This window comes from Chroicocephalus ridibundus, chromosome Z, assembly GCF_963924245.1.
Source record: "Chroicocephalus ridibundus chromosome Z, bChrRid1.1, whole genome shotgun sequence".
NCBI lineage: Eukaryota > Metazoa > Chordata > Aves > Charadriiformes > Laridae > Chroicocephalus > Chroicocephalus ridibundus.
The window spans coordinates 74,731,009-74,754,085 of record NC_086316.1 but is presented as its reverse complement, the minus strand read 5'-3'; the positions used below and the strand labels follow the sequence as shown (position 1 = coordinate 74,754,085).

The 23,077-nt window shown below is 47.0% G+C and overlaps 1 protein-coding gene across 3 annotated transcripts in view; it reads right to left on the bottom strand.

The window, feature by feature from the left end:
* The window catches only part of PDZD2 (PDZ domain containing 2), a 213,893-nt gene that overhangs the window by 47,171 nt on the left and 143,645 nt on the right, over positions 1 to 23,077 (bottom strand). For all 3 annotated transcript variants that reach the window (XM_063320537.1, XM_063320536.1, XM_063320538.1), the window contains 3 exons: positions 12,941 to 13,083; positions 11,728 to 11,860; positions 9,479 to 9,646 (listed from right to left, as the gene is read on the bottom strand). In XM_063320537.1, coding sequence (XP_063176607.1) covers positions 9,479 to 9,646; positions 11,728 to 11,860; positions 12,941 to 13,083 — 444 coding nt within the window. The remainder of the gene's footprint in view (positions 1 to 9,478; positions 9,647 to 11,727; positions 11,861 to 12,940; positions 13,084 to 23,077) is intronic.

Below are 23,077 nucleotides of genomic sequence, written 5' to 3'. Positions count from 1 at the left end.
GTCCTGGTAAACAGAAGGGACAAACATGGAACTCAAGCTGTGCGAAAGCTGGTCCAGCTCTTCCATTATTTTCTTTAATAAATGCTCAGTTCACGGCTTAGCACGAATCCAGAGTCTATCCATCATGACAAACAATAAACTGCTTCTGCCTTTTTTTTTTTTTTAAATTACAACCTTTTTACTCATGATGAGGGACAAAGCAAGCAATAAACAGTCCTCAAAATAAACAACCCCCCTGAGAATGAAGCAAGATCTTCCTAATACCAAAGTCAACCCACAGCTGCAAAGAGTGTTCCCATGACACAGCTGGTGGAGGGCTTTGGATTTCAGCTCCAAACCCACATTTTATATCATCCTAAGCACACGAGAGGATATGGAATATGTAAGCATTAAGTGTCTACCATACCTGAATCAGGGAGCTGAAGCCTCATATATTATATAGGCTGCATTTATTCAAGCGTGGCAGATCTCAAATGAGTTTCAGCCCAGATCAACCAAGACTGGACTGTGTACGTGCTCAAGAATTTGCAGATAAATAAACGGCAGAGGTAACGATATGACGTTGACACTAACTCTCAAACCCTACAGCCTTTATCATGCTTCTGTTAATGTATGTGAACCGCACGGCTGTGACAGCATCTCTCTCGTTCCAGTGCCATGAGGGGGTTATTTTTAGCTTGTTAAAGGCAGTTCATCTCCTTCAAAACTGGGCGGTTATCCAAACAGCCAAAGGAGAGACAGCCTGTACTGTATCTGTTGCTTTATGGGAAAAACCCTCATTCACAAAAACAAAGGCCACGCAGAACCTGTACTGTAGATAAACTTGTGTTTCTATTACTCCACTGACTTGGCTTTCAAACATATCACATGGGAAGAGCAAAAATTCTAACTCTGGGCATTGTCTACACTGATATTTATGGTCAAGCCAAAAAGGTTATCTTCCACCAGTCCAAGCCAGAGGAGATATTTCACAGTTTCTAGGCTGCATCACGTCTACAAGGAACACATCAGAGCACCAGCCCCTGGGCGAAACAGTTTTCTCTGGGCTTGCCTTTAACACGGAGGCAGTAGAAAGTGTCCCAGAAGGGCTGGGAGCCAGGCACACGGAAGGACGCGATTGCTGCTGAGGAACTCCCTGCTGACCTGAAGAACACATTTGCGTTACCGTCTCCCTGACAGGTGAATTTCAGAATGTGTGAAAAACAGTAATTCAATGACACTGCCCGCCGGGGGGCCTTTCACCACTCTTCCTCCCACCCCACACTCATGGGATGTGCGCCCACACCTTCCCCAAGCCCTTGCCAGCGCCACACCACCACCATCAGCCCGTCACTGAGCATCCCCCTGGCAATATGACGAATTGCAATTGCTTATTTTAATATGATAAGGCTTCTGGAAACAGCACAAGAAGAACAGACATATTGGGCGAACAAGATTTGGTCCCCAAATATTTTGTCATTTTCTCTTGCCCCAAATTCCTAACCACATTTAGTCTAAAAACTTGCATTTCCCCAGTCCTCTGGAGTCACTGTAGGACCCAGCGTGTCTGCTCAGCCACAGCATGAGCGAAGGGCACTGCACGGGCACAGACGCACGGACATGCTGGACAAGACTGTCCTTCTGTACAAGAAAGCTACAGTGCTGCCAGACTTTCAACAAATGCAGCCTTTACAGCAGCTCCAAGCCATGGGAAGATGCAGCCGGTCCTTGCCCTCGCCTGCCCCTTCCAAGGGCAACCTGGCACGAGGTGGGATCTGCGAACATTGCCAGCCCTCACCATGAAGAGGAAAGGAGTTATTAAACCCTTCTCCAGGACAAGGGCTGGCCACAACCGAGCCTCACACCAACCTCTTCATCTTCTCCTCCCCCCCCGCCAAGTAAAGCATTTCATCGCAAAGCAGATTTCTGCCAGCAAAAGCTCTTTCTTGCCTTTTTTTCCCAGCCACGCGGTACTGTTTGAGGAGTGAGACGTGTTTCAGCAACCTCTTTGGAGACTGCAGTGCCCTAATGGGAACGAACGCTCAAGTCCTCCAAGTAATGAGGGTCCCTCCCCGCACTCTGCACACATTTAATTGTTGAGTTATGCTTCCTGTTCCTTCTCGGTGCTAATGCTTTCTCTGAAATTCTCTCCCAGTGTTTCCAGAAGAACTTTTGACCCCAAGAGTGTTTTTAAACTTACAGCATTGTTATCCTCTTCCTTATTATGCTTGCACGGCTACAGGTAATTACATATGGATTCCCCAGTAAGACAGAAAGGCTCAGGAGAGAAAATAACTAATCAGTCCTCAGCTCAGATAAAATATGAAAATGGGGAAGGGGGGGGGTGTTAACAAATGCATTTCTGCACGCTCACAGAACAGGTTTATTTGTCCACTTTCAGCTGCATGCCTTGCAAAAAAACAGAAGTAGGTTTTGGCAGGGCTAAGGAAACCCAGATCATGCAAGAAACCTTTAACCGGAGACATCCTGTCTCTGTTACGTGTAGGAGGATGGAGACCTTGCTGGGTCACAGCCGTCTCCACATGCAACGCACCCACAGCTTGCATGAAGGTACTTCAGGTCAACGCGAGTTGATGAAACATGAGCAAAAGGGTTTCTCCAGCCCTCAGCCAGAGGGTCCCGCAGGCAGGGATGCTGCCAGAGGTCACTTCCCCGGGGCTCGCCTGCGTGGTGGGCTTGGGCACGGGGAGGGAAATAGGCTCCCTTCCCAGCTCCCCCCCAACAGGCAGGGATAGCGATGACCTCCTTTCCCAAATAAGAAATTTCTCTTTTCTATAATTCTGTTCTGCACGGAATAGACTTGGCTCAGGGTCCTGCCTCCAGCATCACGAGCAGCGGACGCCTCAGGGAGGGCACACGATTAAGCAAAGCACAGAATGCCTACAGAAAAGCCTGAGAATAGTCCCCAGGCTTTCCTCCCTGCCTCCAGCAACTACTGATCAAGAGGCTGATACCCTTTAGTAACTTTTTGGGATTTCAGCGCACTAATATGAAGCTGGTCACTGAAGCTGAACCCTTCAAAAATACAGTACTCAGATCATCGTATATTGAACAACACAGCACCAGCAGAAAAAAAGGTAAAAAACTTTGAAACAACTAAGAATGGTACATGCGCCTCTGTCTGGGGATCACAAATGCCCCAAATTCATCAAATGCTTTGCAAATTCTTGGTAGACCTGCTTTCCCTTTAGAGTTGATTTCCCAGGTTGCTCCGCCAGCCAGCAGTACAGTGACAGATTCAATTTCAAGCAATAGAAATACTAGGAAAAGTGAATTAGAATTAAAAATAAATCGTCAAAGACAAATACTGTCATATCATCCTACTTCACTTTGACATAAATAATGACATTTTAAAATAGCAATATCAACTGCACAAGGCAAAATATGGATTTGGAGGGAGAGCTTAAAATCCCCAAAGTGCCTCAGGACAATTTAACACAAGACGACTCTGTGGCCCAGAAGTCTGTATCTGAAGTTAAGGAACATTTTGGCCAAACTAGCTCTAAAAGAAATGCACTTTAAGCATATAATGTAATCCTTTTTCTGCCTGGCAGCAAGAGTTTTATTAAAGTTAGGACTTTAAGGGATGCTTCATGTTAAACAGGGCTTTACATAAGGAGACTGTGTAAGAACAGAGGTCCAATTATATTGTATTACGAAAATTTTATTAATGAAACACAGCAAGTGGCCTATCAAGTAAGACTTACAAGTGATCTTTCTCTCAAATTACAGTTTTCAAGTGTCACTAAACTCTTCTGCTGTATCCTGGGGAAGCTGATTAGCTCAGACTATATTTCCCTAGCTGCGAACACTGGAGCAGAACCTAAGAGTTTTAAAGAACTTGCTCACAGGGAAAATTTTTAACATTCAGCCCCTAGAAAAGAGATTTATTTATTTATTTTTTATTATTTTATTCACTGAATTGTAGAGTAAGGCAGGTTGGAAGGGACATTTGGGGGTCCCTGGTCCAGCCCCCATCTCAAAGCAGAGACAAGTTAGACCAGGTTGCTAAGGGCTGGGTCCAGATGGGTTTTGAGTATCTACAAGGTTGAAGATTTGAATATATACCTAAGTTCCAAGTGATTATCTTTTCTGCCTGGCAGTGTCCCTTTGAATTCACACAGGACTTCACTGAACACCTCACTATGCGTATGTGAGCTTCAAGAGGGTCTCTGTCTCTCAGGAGGGCTCTGCAGAGCTCCTGGAGGTAACACTGACCCATCTGCACCCAAGGACGGTGCCTGCTTCAGCCTTTAAGCAATCAGGTGCTAAGGCATTAATAGCAAGTCCATCAGATCTATAAATTAGGATTCTGAATACTCAACACTGAACTATATCCATAGCGAAGTTAATGAAAGAAGACTCTGGGCAACATTAAGAGCTCCTGCAAGTTTTGTGGTATCTTCTACACTGGTCAGCAGAGGGACAGTGAAGCATCAGCTGATGATAAATCATTCTTAATTAATTGTTGTTACCTAATCACCCAGCACCCAACAGCATCCCTTTAACTGTCTACGAAGCCTTGCACAGTAAACAAGAAAATTCATTAACCTCTTGTCAGAGGTTAGAAACTGGTGGTGAGAAAGGTAACTCCTGGCCAGAGCTGGGTTGAGAATTGGTTTCAAATCTATGAGGTCTGACAGTTAAATTAAGACCACAGTCTCAGTTACCTAGTCCAGACCTTGAGTACCAGCCACCCTGGAAGTCTAAAACAATTACATTTGTACTGATTAAAAATAGCCCAGCTTAGTTCCTTCTTCAATTACCAGTCACACTGTCATCCCTTATCTACAGTATAAATACAATGGAAGATATATGAAAGAGAAAACACATGAGTATCATCAAGAGAGCGGGAGCTGCAAAGAACTGTAATTTCCAAAGCAATTTTGCAATAATCTATATGAATATATATATATGTCATGCTGCTGGAAAACCATGACATAGTAGCCATTACTGAAACTTGGTGGGATGATTCCCATGACTGGAATGTAGGGATAGACGGATAGAAGCTCTTTAGGAAGGACAGGCAGGGTAGGAGGGGAGGAGGTGTTGCCCTCTACATCAGTGACCAGCTAGAATCAATGGAGCTCCACATGGGGAAGGACGAGGAGCTCATTGAGAGTGTATGAGTTAAGATTAAAGGGAAGATAGGGGAAGGCGATGTTACAGTAGGGGACTGCTACAGGCCACCCGACCAGCAGAGTCAGGCAGATGAGGCCCTCCGTAGGCAGACAGAAGTGGCTTCACGTTCACAGGCCCTGGTCCTCATGGGGGATTTCAACCACCCTGACATCTGCTGGAGGGACAACACAGCCAGGCACCAGCAATCCAGGATGTTCCTGGAATGCATAGATGACAACTTCCTCCTCCCAATGGTAGAGGAACAACAAGAAAAGGTGCTATGCTGGACCTCGTTCTCACCAACAGGGAAGGGCTGGTGACCAATGGGAGGCTCAGGGATAACCTTGGCTGCAGTGACCACAAAGTGACAGAATTTAAGATCCTCAGGGCAACTAGGAGGATATATTCCAAGCTTATGACCCTGGACTTTAGGCATGCAGACTTTGATCACTTCAGGGATCTGCTGGCCAAAGTGCCTTGGGACAAAGCTCTAGAGGGAAGTGGGGCCCAGGACAGCTAGTCAGTATTCAAGGATCACCTTCTCTGTGTCCAGGAGCAAAGTATACTGACAAAGAGGAAGGCAGGAAAGAATGCTAGGAGATCTGTCTGGATGAACAGGGAGCTCCTGGACACACTGTCACACAAAAAGAAACTTTACAAGGAGTGGAAGAAAGGACAGCTAGAATGGGGGTTATATAAGGAAGCTGTCCAAACAGCAAGAGACCTGCTGAGAAAAGCTAAAGCTCAGTTAGAATTAAATCTAGCCAAGGAGATCAAGGGAAACAGCAAAAATTTCTATAGGTACATTAATGGTAAGAAGACAACTAGGGAGGGTGTGGGCCCCCTCAGAAAGGAAACAGGGGAGCTGGTGACAAGTGATATGGAGAAGGCCGAGGTCCTCAACGACTTCTTTTCGTCAATCTTCACTGGCAAGGGCTCCAGCCACACTCCCAGAGTCACAGAAGACAATGGCAGGGATTGGAAAGAACTGCCCATTGCAAGTGAAGATGAGGCTCATGACCATCTGATGAACCTGAAAGTGAACAAGTCCATGGGACCTGATGGGATACACCCACAGGTACTGAAAGAACTGGCAGATGAGGTTGCTAAACCTCTCTCTATTATATTGCAAAAGTCATGGCAGTCTGGTGAAGTTCCCACTGACTGGAAAAGGGGAAACATAATCCCCATTTTCAAAAAGGGAAAGAAGAGGAACCAGGGAACTACAGGCCAGTCAGTCTCACCTCCATGCCTGGTAAGATTATGGAGCAGATCCTCCTGGAGGCACTGCTGAGGCAGAAGAATAACGAAGAGGTGATTGGGTACAATCAACACGGCTTACCAAGGGCAAATCGTGCCTGACAAACCTGGTGGCCTTCTATGAGAAGGTCACAACATCAATAGACGGGGAGAGCAACTGACGTCATTTACCTGGACCTGAGCAAAGCCTTTGACGCTGTCCCGCATGACATCCTGGTCTCCAGGCTGATAAAATATGGCTTTGACAGATGGACAATTCAGTGGATAAAGAATTGGCTTGACGGCCGCACCCAAAGAGTGGCTGTCAATGGGCCCGTGTCCAAGTGGAGGCCAGTGACAAGGGAGCCCCTCAGGGATCAGTACTGGGACCGGTCTTGTTTAACATCTTCATCAGCGACATGGACAGTGGCATAGAGTGCACCCTCAGCAAGTTTGCTGACGACACCAAGCTGTGTGGGGCGGCTGACGCGCTGGAGGGAAGGGATGCCATCCAGAGGGACCATGACAGGCTGGAGAGGTGGGCCCATGGCAACGTCATGAAGTTCAACAAGACCAAGTGCAAGGTCCTCCATCTGGGTCGGGGCAATCCCAAGCACCGATACAGGCTGGGCAGTGACTGGCTTGAGAGCAGCCCTGAAGAAAAGGACTTGGGGGTGCTGGTAGATGAGAGGCTCAACATGAGCCGTCAGTGTGCACCTGCAGCCCAGAAAGCCAACTGTACCCTGGGCTGCATCAGGAGAAGCATGGCCAGCAGGTCGAGGGAGGTGATTCTCCACCTCTACTGCACTCTCGTGAGACCCCACCTGGAGTACTGCGTCCAGTTCTGGAGCCCCTACTACAAGAGAGATACGGACGTGCTGGAACATGTCCAGAGAAGGGCCACCAGGATGATCAGAGGCTGGAGCACCTCTCCTATGAGGACAGACTGAGAGAGTTGGGGTTGTTCAGTCTGGAGAAAAGGAGGCTCCGAGGAGACCTTATAGTAGCCTACCAGTATCTTAGGGGGGCCTACAAGAAAGCTGGTGAGGGACTTTTTAGGATGTCGGGTAATGGTAGGACTAGAGGGAATGGATTAAAACTAGAGATGGGATGATTCAGACTGGACGTTAGGAAGAAGTTCTTCACCATGAGGGTGGTGAGACACTGCCACAGGTTGCCCAGAGAGGTGGTGGAAGCCCCATCCCTGGAAGTGTTCAAGGCCAGGCTGGATGGGGCTCTGAGCAACCTGATCTAGTGGGAGGTGTCCCTGCCCATGGCAGGGGGGTTGGAACTAGATGATCTTTAAGGTCCCTTCCAACCCTAACAACTCTATAATTCTATAATTTTTTTAATATATATATATTTTAAAAAATAAAATCATGTGATGCTTCACGTTCATTCTGACCTTGAAATCAACTTCTAAGCTTTCCTATAGGAAGTCCCCCCTGGCCTCTTGCCAGGTACAAAGAAGCCATGTCTGAGGTTTATCTTTTCCATACATTTACCTTCCTACGTCCTGCCTGGTGGCACGTAGGATTTGCACAGCCCGGCTCAGCTCTCCTGGCAGGCTACCCTGGTCTGATGAGGCTGGATCATGCTGTGGGTAGAGCCGAAGGGGTCTACACTCTACAGTGTGTCCCCTCCAGGCTGCAGAGTGCCTTGAAAACAGGGGTTTCAGAATGCTGAAAACCAGGCAGAGCCTTGCTGGAAAGTCAGGAGCCAACCAAGTGACAAGTAACTCCCAGCATGTGCCGAAAGAGTCACTGGAATGCTGGGGAGCTGCATCCTGAAGCCACAGATAATTAATTAATTTTTGACAAAACTTATTTTTAAGTTTCAGTCTTGCTGAGACACAGCCTTATGAAAAATTACCAGAATTTGAAACATGATATATAGAAGAATTTAAAGTACTTTGATAGACGAAAGAATGCTCAGGTGCCCACTCAAGTTAGCACACAAACACTACACTGTCACCAGCACGCTAAGCATCCCTGATTTATTTGTTTTTCCTTCCCCCCCCCTCAAAGAAGGCACCACAGCACAGAGAAGAGAAGACAGAAATGACAAAATTTGTCACAGTAAAGAGGTGTGTGAGAGTGAGGATTGTTACAAGGCCAGACTCAAAGAAAGTCACAGATAACAGGCAGGTATGAAGTGAGCACCAGCATCGGTTAGACTACAGCGCGAGACTCGTCCTCGGGAGCGGTGGTTTGCTCGGAGAAGGGAAAGCATAAGAATATGAAATCAGAACAAATCACCAAACCAGTATCACGTCTGAGCCATCCAAAGGTTTAAGAGATTTATTATAATTGCCGCAGAAAAGAGGGGGGGAAAAAGACAAGAAGATAAAATAAAATAAAAAAAAAAAAAAGAAAAACTTCAACTGAATCCATCTGCTTTCCCTCGCTGGAAAACCAGCCTGCAAGCTCTTTAGAATAGCAAACATCATTTTATTCTTTGTCTGTACAATACAACGGAGGCCCAGAACACCAGTGAAGTTTCAGAGAGCTGCTACATTACAAATAAATAACAATAATCCACTTAATCTCTGCTTAATGCAGCCCTGAAGGGAACTCAAGTGAGATTATCAACGGGCAGCATTTATTCAGAAAACTTCAGTTACAGTTCACAGCCAGAAATTCATACCCCACCCCCAAAAAGTGTCTGTTGGCGTCAAGAGAGCAAATAAAAACTTGAAGACTTGGATCATAAACTGTTAAAGAAGTTGAGTTACAAAAGGAGGGGAAAGAAGAGCGTGTTACTGCGTAAGCGCTGCGAGAGACTTTGCATCAGGTCCAATAAAAGCAGTGGAAGTGGGTGGAAAACAATCCAACAGCAGAGAGAAAAACAAAGCCACGGTTGCCACATAGCTTGGAGGACACGAGAGCTCCTGCTCCCCGTGCTGCTGCATTGCTGCCGCGCAGTAGCAAGAGACAGCAGATGCCGTGGTAGGTGCCATCCCCCTTTCAGCTTGTCACCCACGTCCCACGCAAAGACGGGCTGGGTGGCACTGCCCCGTCCCGAGGACCCGCTCCGTGCCAGGCTGTAGGAGAATGTGACGAGACGCAAGCGGGCGTCAAGGGAGAGGGCAAAACCATCACAGCAAAGCCACACTTACAGTGACCAGTTTTTCAGGAGAGACATTCACTCCTTTCACGTCGTCATCTTCTGGCTCTTCGTTTTCCTTATTGTCAGTGTAAGAGACAGAGTCTTGGACTGAGCAAGTGCTAAGCAAGTCTGGCAAACTGGTAGATGGGTACTTCAGAAAATCCCCTTCAGCAGATTCCTACCCAAGAGACAACAAAACATGTTACATCGCGTGCAGAAAACCACCGAAGTCACGGTGAAACTGCTCCATTTCACCTGCCCAGCGAGAGCTCCCTGGTAATCCCCCCCTCACTACGCGCTTCCATGTGCTCAAACTTTAATGGTCCAGTTACAAAAAGCAGACCTGGTTTTGAAGTGGATATATAGTAAACACGGGCCAATACACGTCTAAAACATTTAGATTTCATAAAGGATAATTTAAAATAAACACTTCCCCAGCAGCCTGCTCCTCCCCACCCTGGGTTTATTAAACGTCACTGCAAGCAGACTCACAGACCTCATTACTCATTTCATTGCATCCCAAATCACACTCTGTGCTCCTGCTCCCTCCACGCAGATGTTCCCGTCACACATTTATCTATCTACACGCTTAAGAATAATACACCCTACCTCAGAGAACAAAATGAAAACTGACCCACTGATCCTCTACCGGCTCAGTCCTGATGTTTCAGGATCTGTTTCCAGTCTTTGACACCTTTTCCAGGCGGCAAACACGGGCATCAGCCGAAAGCAGCGGCCAGACAGACTCTCATTTCATTGATTTCAGAACAAATCCTGCGTTCAAGAGCGCTCACCAGGCCCAACTGCAAGGCTGCTTTCCCATACCGACAAATAACGCCCCGAGGGAGCTGCTGGGGAACACTTCACCTATTTACACCTTTTCTGAGGCTGCCTGGAACAGGGCACGGGCTGGATTCCTCACCGCTTGCCTTTCCAAGCCCTCCTCCCAGGGACACGAAAACTGTCCAAGCGCACAGAGCCTGGGCCAAACAGATTCACAGCCTCCCCAGGAACGTGGAGTTTTAGGCTGTGAGCTTATTAGCGCTGATTATTTGCGATGCAGTCATCACATGAACAAGCAAGTAATTCTAGGGAGAAATTCATGCAGTCTACCGCCTTGCGTTTTGGCAGAGTGTCCAATTGTCTAAAGGAAATACAAAACGTACCTACTTCAGGTCAAAGCGTGTTGTTTCCAGAATAAACACTGGTGGGTTTAATAGCAGGCTGTGAGCCTGGAGAAGGTCCTCAATGAACTTCACTGTCTAACTGAGACATTAGAGAAGTTATAGGCTCTTCACTTTTAATACGGTGGGACAGAGCCTCTTCTTGAAAAACACGAACATAAGAGCATCCAGACATTAAACCCACAGAAACCTGCATCAGGTTGGCTGGGGCAAACTGAAGAAGTAGCTAAGAAAAATTTTTTAAAATACTGATACAGTGGCCTGCTGACACAGCACGTTCCACCTGGAAATGCAGGTTTACAAGAGGTCTCTTTGGCCCAAGATGTTCCTGCCACCACCTCAAAGGTCCTGATGGCCCCATCATGGGGGCAGGTACTTCTTTGAGACCCTGGGTGCTTTTGGGAGCCGTCTGGCCACCCACCAAGTGCCTGCATCAGCCCCAGCAGGGGAGCAGCAGGCTGTGGCCCAGGGATGAGAGGAAACAGGAGTGGGCAGGATTTTCTTAAACAAAGGAAAAAATGTTGTGTAATATCCCCTCAATCTCCTGCAATGAAAGCAGAACGAAGAGCCCGACTGATAAATGAGTTCCACTCTCATTTCCCTGAAATTTCACGCTCCTTTATCTGTAAGAGCTTCACTCCACACTATTAACAAGGACAAAATAAGGAACTCAAGCCAAAAGATCATCATCAAGAGACCTCAGGCACACAGATCGGACAAGAGATGAGAGCTACGGAGGCTAGGCGGGCAGGAAGCAGAAGAGGCTGAGAACAGCCTGCTTTATTTACCTTGTATTTTAAGAAAATGGTTTTGGCCAAAACTTAAGTAACATCTGCGTGAATAAATACAGACTCATTTGCACACTGAACGACAGTGGCAATACAAACAAATAATTAAGTTGGTCTATACCCTGTGGATTTGCCACAGATTTATGGCAGCTACTGATATATTTCCCATAGCTGTGAGTTAAATTTAGGGGAGCAAATGTATGCATGTGATTCTCTATAAAAAACACGCCCTTTCCACGCAGCACTTGCACAAACTCCTCTGGAGACCACCAAGGAGAGGACCATACCTTGCTAGCGACCACCAGCTGCACCAGGCCAGCGGCCGAGCGAAGGAGGGCCACGGCATCCTGGTGGGAGAGCCCAACCAGCGACTGCCCGTTGATCATGAGGAGCTCGTCACCCGCCATCAGCCTGCCGTCCCTGCGGAAACAGAGCAGGAACGTGGAGCTGCAGGGCAATCCTTCCCCAGTGCCGGGCTCCCGTGGCACACGTACGACATGGAGACATGGACAACACATGACCCAGCTGATGCTAAGCTTGCATCAGTCATAGAATCATCGAAGAGTTTGGGTTGGAATGGACCTTAAAAATCACCTACTTCCAAGAACTTCTTTCTAATATCTAATCTAAATTTCCCCTCTTTCAGTTTAAAACCGTTACGCTTTATCCTATTGCTACACTCCCTCATAAAAAGTTCCTCCCCATCTTTCCTGTAGGCCCCCTTTAGGTACTGGAAGGCCGCTATAAGGTCTCCCTGGAGCCTTCTCTTCTCCAGGCTGAACACCCCCAACTCTCTCAGCCTGTCCTCATAGCAGAGGTGCTCCAGCCCTTGGATCATCTTCGTTGCCCTCCTTTGGACCTGTTCCAACAGATCCATGTCCTTCCTGTGCTGAGGTCTCCAGGGCTGGAAACAGTACTCCAGGTGGGATCGTGGGATCTCACCAGAGCGGATTAGAGGGGTAGAATCACCTCCCTTGATGCAGTGTTACTTGCCAAAAAAAAGTGGCTCAGAAAGATGCCCCCAGGAAATTACTGTTACAATCAGAGCCACACCACCCTCTTTATAGGGCTGAGACCCCTCAAACCTTCTCCGTGACCCACCAGAGATGGTTATGGAGCAGCAGTGAGCCCCATCTCCTCATCAGGGAGCAGGACCAGGCTGGAAGTGAGCAGCCTGGGCCGCATGACCCACACTCACCCACTGCTCACGGATCCCGTGGAAAGGGCCCATCTTCCAAAAAGAGACTTCGGGAAAAAGCCCCACAAGCCATCAGGCTCCATCACCAAGTGTTTGATCTGTCCATAGTTTGGAATAAACAAGCCGGAAGAAGATTCCGTGACCAAAATCACAAAGAAGTTTTTAAGTCAAAAATGCCATATTCTCACCCTCACACATTGGGAGGGCAAAACCCCTACGCCTGTCTCATGAGTCTGGCTACCAGCCGTGGCCACGGATGCGCCAGCACACCCACTCCCGCGCAGGCACTGCCATCGCCTCACCTGTGTGCGGAGCCGCCTTCCTCCACATGGGTGACGATGATGCTGTGAGGGGACCGCTTCGACCCTCTGCCTCCCGTTATCTGGATTCCCAACCCGTCCGTCCCTTTCAGGATGTGCATCTTCCATATGCGGCAACCTTCTCGCTGAGAGAAAACGTGCAGAGAGCCCTTGAATTTGGATTTGGACAGTGAGAGAGGGCTGGGATGCTACAGGAGGGAGCTATTTAGCACCTTGCTGCCCACCACCACACATCTGTATAGCTCAAGCTATACGGGTGTTTTTTTGCCGAGCTTTGCTGTGTTAGCTGTGGTCCGAGCAAAGGAGGCAGAAAGGAGGAGGCAGCACAGAGCAGGGTCAGCATGGAGAGGTTTCCTCGCAGGGTCGTTTGCAACTTTTCTGAGCCACGCAGAGGTGATGCTCTCAATGCCCTGATCCTTCCCGAAGCAACCAGCGACCTCAAACCCCTTCGCCAAAACTCAAGGATGAGCTGTGCAGGGCTGCAGAGGAGCAAGACGTTGTTCAAGGGGAGCCTTAAACACCGGGCAGCGCAGCTGCTACTGCAGCAGGGACCAGGCTGGCATCACACGGCAGCATTTCCCTCTCTGGAGGGGTTTGCAGGGTTTGAGGCATTAGGAAAGAAAATACCAGCTTCAAATCAGCTGCCAATCAAATATTTCTGATTGGACAGCTATTGTACAGACTGTAAATAACAAATTTACCCACCGCAGAGAATAACTTTTCAGTATAAGCAAGGTAATAAGCAATGCTTAGGACATCTTTTCTTTTTTCTTTTTATAATTATTATAAATGTTTATCCAAAAAGTGCTTTACAAACTCCGGACCAATACAAAACACAAAACAAGAATTAGTTCCTGTGAGCCCTACCAGCAGGACTGGGCAGAAGGAAGCGCAGGCGTGGCAGACATCAGCGGAGAAAAAAAGGAAAGAGGAAAACAAGCAAGCAAGCCCAGCCAGACACCTACGGCGATTGCCAGGACCCTCTCGGAGAGGGGAAGAACCAGTATAACAGAATTACGAGGAACCCCAGGAAGTTTTCAAGCTTGCAAGGCAGCAAAATGTGCAATTTGGAGGCAATTTTTAGGCCATGTGTTGCAGTCACCAGGCACGGGGTCAGCTATTTCTGCCTGGGTCTGTTCTGCACACAAGTAATGTTCTCGCAGTACGCAAACGCCCCAGTAGCAAAGATGATTAAAATTTCATGCCAAACTGTGAAGAGCACGTACGAATTGCTGCTTGTTTCTGAGAAGGGGAACTGCTAAATATATCAGCAAACCCAAGGGTTGTGGCAGCAACCTGCAGTTTTTAGGCCAACACTGTTTATCAGAGCCTTTATTAAGTGAAGAAAATGTACTTTTTTTACCTGTTCACTGGGCGCCTATGCTGAAACTTTTAAAACGCAACGTAACATGATTCTTTTTCAGATACAGGAACAAAGAGGTCAGTATCTACACCAGTTATCTTAAGAACAAAGTTAAAAATAATAATAACGTCCCACAGCCCCTAGACCACAGGTAGGAGAAACAGGAAAAACGAACCAGGTGTCTTAAGAGGTAACCCAGAAGTTTGAGCCTGAAAACATATACACCTGTGGGTAATTTGTTAACTTGAAAGTCACGCACATGGGCAATATCCCAACAGGTTTAACTGGGATCCTCAATGCACCGATAAAAGCCCAGTCTCCTGCTACATAACAGGACGTGTCAGGACAGAGAATACTCTGAGATTAATTAGAGTGATACATGAGATGCTGTGTTAAACGCAGGGGCAAGAGTCAACTATATTTATCTACTTAAAAAACAGAACTGAGCTACAGCATGAGAACGCTCCAGAGAGGTTTTATTGCTATGAAGTACCTTGCATCCATAATGAAAATGGCACAACAGAGAAATACAATCTTTCTCCCCCCCCAGCCCAAGCCCAGGCTGAAATGGTGTCCCTCTATTCTCCTCAGAAGATGCCACTCCAAGTGTCCCGTTGTTAAATCCAGTTCGGAAGCAGACTCTCCAATAAAGTTTAACAATGCAGTCATAAAGTTGCACTTAATGATTTGCAACAGCGTTTTGGAATGCGAGCTATGCAAAGGCCCACGACGCGCAGCCGCGCTCGCATTCCTCAGCACTCCTCACTGTCACACATCTTATTAAAAAATGAAAACAAAACACAAATTTATTCTTAACTGACCCACTCTCAAACATTCATTTACATGGCAAAACACTTAACAGTAGGAAACGGCAAGACTCCCCTGCTCTTAATGCAAGCACCACCTTATTCCCCTGGAACTCCCACTGAAACCAGAAGCATTTGCGGAGCGCAGCATCACTCAGTCCGAACACGGACGGCAGAACGCAGCCACAATAAAGACAACGAAACCATTTGGCACGTACCCAAACATGTATTTCTTTCACTGATTTTCAAATGACACGGCCACCACCTCCTGTGTAAGAAAAGGCTGTCCCTCAAGCTACCTGCCACCGGTCAGCCGCACATGTTTCACTGGGAATTAACAACTCAGCGTCGACTGGAAATCAGACCCTCTCACTGTTCTTTCCCTCTTCTTCATAAAACATTCATAGCTCTGCATTTAACCACGTGCTACAAAGCAAACGCCCCCCGCCAATACACGCATACCTCCAAGGTAGGTCACTCCAAGATTTTAAAAGCTGAGTATTGAAAAGCAGATTGCTAGGCTTTGCTTGAAGGCTCTTGGAGAAAGCGGGTGTTCAGCAGAACCCTCTTCCCCTCCCCACGAAGTTGCTATCTTTTTTTCACAGAGCAGCACGGGGTACTTGACAGCCAGCTAGGAAATTCTGCTGCTTTGAATGTGCATCTTACGTGACTCCATCACAGGAAAGCCTTAATAGTAAAGCTCTCTGCCAATCCCAAGGATTTGTAAATGCATTTACATTTGACTTAAAACCAGTTTTCTTGAGCTATTGGAGATTCCAACATTCAACACCACAAAGTCTAAATGCTTTAAAAAAGAAAAGAAATAATGAAAAAAAAAAAAGCAGAGCGACGCATGTCTTTTTAAAAAAATTAAAAATTGAAGGATAATATTTTCAAGCTTTCCTTCATAAACAAAAAAACTACAAGCTCACTTAGTCTTTAAACGAAAGCTAGGATTCTGGTGTATTCACTCTGCTCCAGAGACTTCCAATACCCAAGAGAAGCTCCAAGCGTAGCTAGATTTGGCAGTTTGCAGGTCTGATGTCACTGTCCCTGGAGCCTGCACAACCCCTGCGCAGAGGAGGACGGGTTTAACTGCTGAGCGGCCTCTGGTCAGCTGCACAGTTCTGGCCGCTGCCCCTTTCATATTCCTATCAACATCTGAACTTTTCCATCCTCTTGGAATACATTCTCATAGCTTTGTTTATAAACAACTCGAAAATAATCCCCCCAGCTTCGTTCGCAAGCGACACAACAAAATCTGCACACGTGCACCCAGAGCTCTCGGTGCAAAAGCATTTCATGCCTAAAGCACAGAGCTGTGCTGGTGTTGGTCCAGCCAGGCATCCTCAGCGAGGATAGAGAGAGAGGTGACACCAGCACCTGTCACAGCCAGGGACTAGGTGACACCCTGCTCAGGCCACTCTTAAGGAGACCAAGCTGCATCCCGTAACCAAAGGCAGGTCACAGTAACGAAGCTCGGTTCTTGAAAACCTACGTGCAAAGGGCTCAGTAGATAACGTGAGCTGATTACCTGTATAGAACGATCCAGAAAATTTCATGCAATTCCCCTGAGATTTGGCCAAGACGGGACTCTCAGAAAGACATCCACGCTTGCTTTGAGAGCATCAAAGGAATAAGAAGCCAAAATTCCCATTTAGAGATTTTATCCCCATCTCCTGGGAGCAAATGTTAACTCTGCTCAGATCCACCCCCTGGACTTTGCTTGTAGACGCAGAGCGGCAGCAGACCTGCCCATGCAAAGGGGCTGCGGACCCCACCTCGATGGGAGGGTTTCATGGACACCACAGACCAGTATTTCTCCTCCAACAGAGGAGATGAGATGGGGTCATCTCTGGAAGTCCCTTCCAGACCTATGTCTTTTCGCTTCCCTCACTTCTGTGAACGCTCTACAGCAAGAAGACACACAAGTGGTCGTGTCAGGCTGCAGCTGGGCTAATGGCTAATTTTTGTTCTCTGCAGTTACATCATTCTCAGGTGACTCAACTTTCCTCCCAACTTGGCTCTTTCGAGCAGGCAGCCCTCTGGACCAGATTTTTCCACTTGCAGCTGATCAACTTCAAAGTGCCTCAGCTACAAATAATTAAAATGTTTTGGTTTTTGTTTTTTTTTTTTTAAAGACAGTATGAATATTCTACTTGGATTAATCGCAAGCAAAAAAGAAATAAAAACTTTAATAAAAAATTAAAAAATGGGTCATCTTATGTAACAGACCGCAAGCGAGAATAGAGAATTCGGCTGGCAGCTTCAAGTGGGTCCCCGCAGGCCGTCCTCCACCATGAAGCCATTGTACATCAGGCAGCCTCTGCTCGCAGGGAGCCCACATCTGGCACAAACCAGCGCGCTACAGATCAGAAAAAGGAAGCACGCTGCCAGCGACGTGGGGAAGCTTGCCTTCTGCCTGCTCCAAGTGCATACCATCAAACGCTCGATTCCATAAGCGCATCATTAATAAAACAAAAAGGAACATTTTTTTTCCTCCAAGTGTGGAGGAAAATAAATAAATAAATAGATAGATAAATTGGTAAATCAATAAATAAATAAGACACTGAGCTGTTCTTCCCCCCCTTTTCTTTCACTGGCTAATTGCAGGGGAGTTTAAAGGGGTTTGACTGATTTTGACTGTGGCGTGCTCAAGAAGCTGCAAATCTATATATACAAAGGAAAAATTGCTTTGAAATCTTGTATTAAAGAAAAGCTTGGCAGGAGCAAGGTGTAAACAAATGGAAAACAGAAACGCGGTAAGTAGTTAAAAAGGCAGACAGTAAAATGGAAAATGTAAAACAGTTGCCTACAAAAGAAGCACTTTCTGTCATAGCAGCAATTCAGCCCAACCTGGTGTAAATATGTAACAATTTTTAAATAAAAACAGAGATAAACCCCCATGAGAATACCAATAACCATACAAGGTCTGTGGACACACACTGATTGCCACGGGCCCTAGCGCAGCCCGTGGGATGTCTCCCTCCCTCCGTATTTCAACGCGGATTTTTACTGCCTGCCTGCAGGGTCTGGTTCCTGCTTACAAACTTCACAGGTTTCCCCCGTAGGAGCAGCAGAAGCAAACAGCGAGCTCCTCCTCACCGGCCATGAAGCCGTCTTGGAAAAAAGACACTTAAGAGAAAGTTACAAGTTTCATGCATTTTAAAAAAAAAAAAAAAAAATGCCCACAATGGGCTTGATAGGAGCTGCCAGCCAACACGCTGGTCAAACGCAGCTGAAAAGTGTCACAAAACCAGCACAAAGCCTCCCAAACAGCAACACAGCACATTCAGACCAGTACATAAGCAATTCCCCTTCAAGCAACGACCAGTACGGCATCCTCAGCCACGGGCACAGGGCGCGCTCTGTGCCCGTGCGACCACACCGCTCCCCAGCATCCCTCACTGATGCGGGATAAATCTAAAATATCCCAGCTGCCTGCCGCGCTCTGGGTCAAACTGTGCCTCCTCCTGCTGTCCCCGTTCCCCAGCAGGCAGGTGGGAGAGATGGGTCGGTGGCTGGGGAATTAACTTGCACGATCACATACCAGGCGAGTAGCTCAAACGCGTCCATCTCAAGATACAGTCAAAAGCTATCACTCTTCACATTACAGATGTTAGTGTGAATGACTCAGTAGCAGAAAACCATGCCAAAAATTTTTGCAGATTCTTAACAAAGCAATTATTTCATTAGTGGATAATGAGTATATTTTTTCATCTGATCTTAACCAGGTTATTTTTAAGGCTGATCTGACAGCAGGAGTCCTGCTTTCATCTACTACCTTGGGTTTTGTTTTCGTTGTCATACAAGCAAGATAAACAGCTCCAAGACAAATCAAAAGCAAGACAAAAAAAATCTACATGCCTTTATCAATAAGTTATTCCAAGACAGGAGTTCTTTGTCCACCCCTACTGCCTATGAAAGTTTCTTAGCAGCAAGCCACTTTGGCTGCTGCCTCTGGATGATGCAAGCCACGCAGTGGGTGTCTCCTACACCACTTGAAAGAGGGGAAAAAAACAAACCCCAAAACCCAAGTAGCCCTTAATATGAATTACACAGTGCTGACCATGTGAACTTTCCGTGTCCTCAGAATATGCAGGAGCCAGCAGCGCAGACACAACTGCGATTGCATTCAAGTGTCCACTGCTGATCTAACAAGTCCCCTTGTTTGGACAAACGGCCGCCAGACGCTTGGCATCCCTTCACTGAAATGCGAGCATTTTCCCCACGGAAAGAGAAGCGTCCTAGGGGATAAAGCCTGGGGAACAGTCAAAAGCAAAAACATACCCTCCCCCAAACACAAACACATAATTAAAATACACAAAACAGGCATCACAGCAGAGTGGATGAAAATTCTGCAATTTAAAGCAGACTGTCCCCCCCGGGATCCATCTCCCGAGACAGACTGCTCATTGACATCATTTCCTTGGCAAGGGCTTTGAACATTTTATCAGCCATTGCAAACACCTGAACTACATCATCAGCCCCTTACAAAAAAATCTGCTGGAGTCATTTGTCATCCCAAGCCATCACCATCTGGATTGCACCTCTCCGGGCTGCTCCCCTCTTGCCATCAACTGAAGCTTTATGGCGAGATCAGACAAAAGATTTCTCAGCTATTGCCAGCCCTGTGGGGGGAGGGGGGTTGGCCCAGTAATTACCCCTGGGGACCTCAGGCTTTTAAAGGTTACAAGGCGTTTTCGTTCCCTCAAGTATCTTGCCCAGTCTCGTTCTCTTGCTGGGCTATTGGGAGCGGTTGGTTGGTTAGCGTGGAGCTTCTCAGAAAACACCCCCGCAGTGGATTAAAGCCCATCCAAGAGCAAGTCACCACGGTGCCGTGTCAGCTAAAGAGGGGCGTCTGGTGGGGACTGGTATTACATCCGTCGGCATCAGGAATCCTTTGGGTTTGCTCAGTGGTTTCAGCGCCCTGCCTCAAAAATTAAGTGTGCGTAGTTTTATAATCCCAACCAGCACCTGAAACATTACAGCACCTAAGCAAACCGCAAGCTCTATTTTTAGGCACGTCCACTTGGTTTCAAACGTTCGCACTTAATGATTAAAACATAAAATGGTGTGAACTTACATTTCAGCTAAAGTCCGTCCTTTGCATTCCAGTTGTGGGCTTGCTGTATTTTCAATACCATACGCAAAATGAAAAAAAAACAACAACCCACCACTTTCTGTGTAGGTGGGAAATGCTTTCGTGCTGGTGCTCTCACCTGTGGTTTGTGATATCTGAACGTGGCTGAGACCTCCCGCAACACAACCTCGTGCGTACCCGTGCTGCCTTTGGTGGTAGCTCATTTCCAAGTGTGAGGACCCCGTGGTCAAGAAAACACACTAAAACGAACTCATTATAACTCATCCATTGCCAGACTATCTCTGTGCCCAACGCTCCACCGTGCCCCTGGAAAATTCAATCCAAAAACGGACTAAAAGGACAGACTGCTGTTCACAGCTACCTCAGCTGTAGCTATCGCTTAATTCTCAGCAAAGAAAGGCAAAAAAAAAAATAAAATCTTAAGTCAGTTGAAAAAATTTGGCAGCGAGTAAGACTTAACCCCAGAAAGTTGTGATGACGGTTTTTTTATGGCAAGGCGGAACATAACTGGCAGCAAAAAAAATTAACTGTAATTTCACTACTAGATACATCAAAGCGCCTCCTAAAACCCCAAGCAATAGCAAGGCCAAGTTTTGTCAGCGCAGTACAGCTACAATTAAAAGACAGCCCTTGTCCCTTAAGAGAGTTTACAACCCAAAACAGGCAAGAGAGAGGGAAGATGTGCTTATCACACTGCACATTAAAACTTCAAGACAGTAGATAGCCCCAGGATTCGTGTTAATGAAAGTTGGAAGCAAGCACAACAGATAAAAAGACGAACAGAAACAGATTCTGAGGAAGACCTTTACGTGACTAAAGGTATCTACATTAAAAACTAAAAACAGAGTTATTTATGTCTAAGACATGCATCATATGGGAGTCCCATAAAAGCCTTGATGAAACAATAATTGCTGCTTAGGTTGCCAAAAGAACTTGACATAAAGCAACTTAGCTTCAGTAGCTTCAGTGGAGCTGTCAGTATTTACCCTTGTAAGTACCTTGCTCACAGCAAGGTTTTCATTTTGGTAGAGCAAGTGGATGAGAACCTTTCTTTCCTCCATCACGTCAAAAAAAAAAAAAAGTAAAATGCTTAAAGCCAGTACATTATTTCAAGCCTCATGTTTTGATTCCTGTAACATGCCATTAGCCTTCCTCTTCTGCTTGGCAAGATAAGGAACATTTTCCATTAACCAAAAGGCAAGGTAAGGCTGGCATTCACCAATGCTAATTGGTAAATATTGTGATAGAAAGGCAGTCAGCCCTTCCTAAATACAAAGCAAAATGCAATTCAAAAGCATTCAGACTTTCCTGAGACAAGCCATCTCAATAAGAAAGCAGTCACAGGCCTGAACAAAAGACGACGATGGTACACCGACTCAGAAAAACACCAGACACACCTTAGGGGGCCACCAGACGCTGACTTGTTTCCATCCTGGAAAGGCATCCATCCCACCATGGCCCTAGGCTGCGGGGCTGCACTCCTCCACCCACGCCACCAGCTTCTCCCCATGGGGAAATGCCCACCTGCTGCCCCCCCAGCCCCTCTCCACCTGCCTCCCTTCGCTATTACAGCACTTTTACTCTGCCCAGCCTTCTTTACACGGTTTCCGCCAGTGACTGCTAAATTTGGACCTGGATTTCAATCCCTTACTAATCCGGATGCTCATACAGAAGCAAGAGGATTCACGGGGTTTCTGGAGGTGTCTTGTTTTCGCTTTTAACGGGTGGTGTTTTAAAGACTTTTCAGAGCATCCCGCTGGGGCCGGAGGAAGCAAAGGCGGCCGGTCTGCTCTGGTGCACTTCATCTCCAGCCCAGCTTCTTCTGTCTCTTGTCTCGCCAGCCAGGTCTGGATCATGTCAAGTCTCCTTTGGAAACAACACTCCCGCCCCACACACTTGTGACCCCTGGTCCTTACAATCCTCACAGTCCTACTTCTGACCCCTGCCTGTGCCCGCTGTACCTGGCCACCCCTGGGTACTCCTGAGGGGCTGAACAGCTAAGGAAGTGGTCCACGGCTCTTCCAAAAACACCGTGATAGAGAAACTGAGACAAAACCGAGGGATTCTGTCCTACTGCTAAACACAATGAAACCATAAAATTGGTGTATTGTGAAGAAACCCCACAGTCTCCTTTTCTTTGCCATTTTTCAGCTGACTCCAGCAGCCCCTCCCCACACAACTCTTTCTTCTGCGCCTTAGTAATTACTGGCCTACAAAACACCGCCCCGTTTCAGCCTGCTGAATGGAAGAAGTAAACTTTGATTTCTGCATTTAAGCTCCCCAATCTTCCCAGGAAGTGACGGATCATTACTCCGGCTCAGAGATTGCCCGGTCTCAAATCACTGCCCACGACTCCCACTGCAGCCAGCCTGGGTCCCCTCTCCAAGGTCACGTCTGCTTCGCAGACCTTCCAGATCTTGCTGCCAGGCAGACACAGCCTTGCTGCTTCGAATCACCACCACCATTTAGGTTCATCCTAAACATATTGCAGGACAGCTTAACCACCTGTAAACATTAAATGCTGCCTGCTAATTGACAGGTACAATATTTACTGAGGGTTACACACCACCAAACAGCCTGGCAGATATCTTTATACACAGCAATAGCTGTGCCAAGTGCAGAGGAGAGACAGACCAAGATCTGGGAGATGAAAGCAAGCCTGAAGGAGGGGACTGACACACGCACGCAAACCAGAAACACGGGAATCTCCTGGCAGGTTCACTTGACAAACATCATCCGTCTCGCCTCTTGTTTCGCGACTCAGCATTGCTGGTATTAGGAGCAGGCAGCAAGAAAAGGGAGGACAACCCCACACCCGTGGGAGAGATGGTGCCCTGACAGCAGAC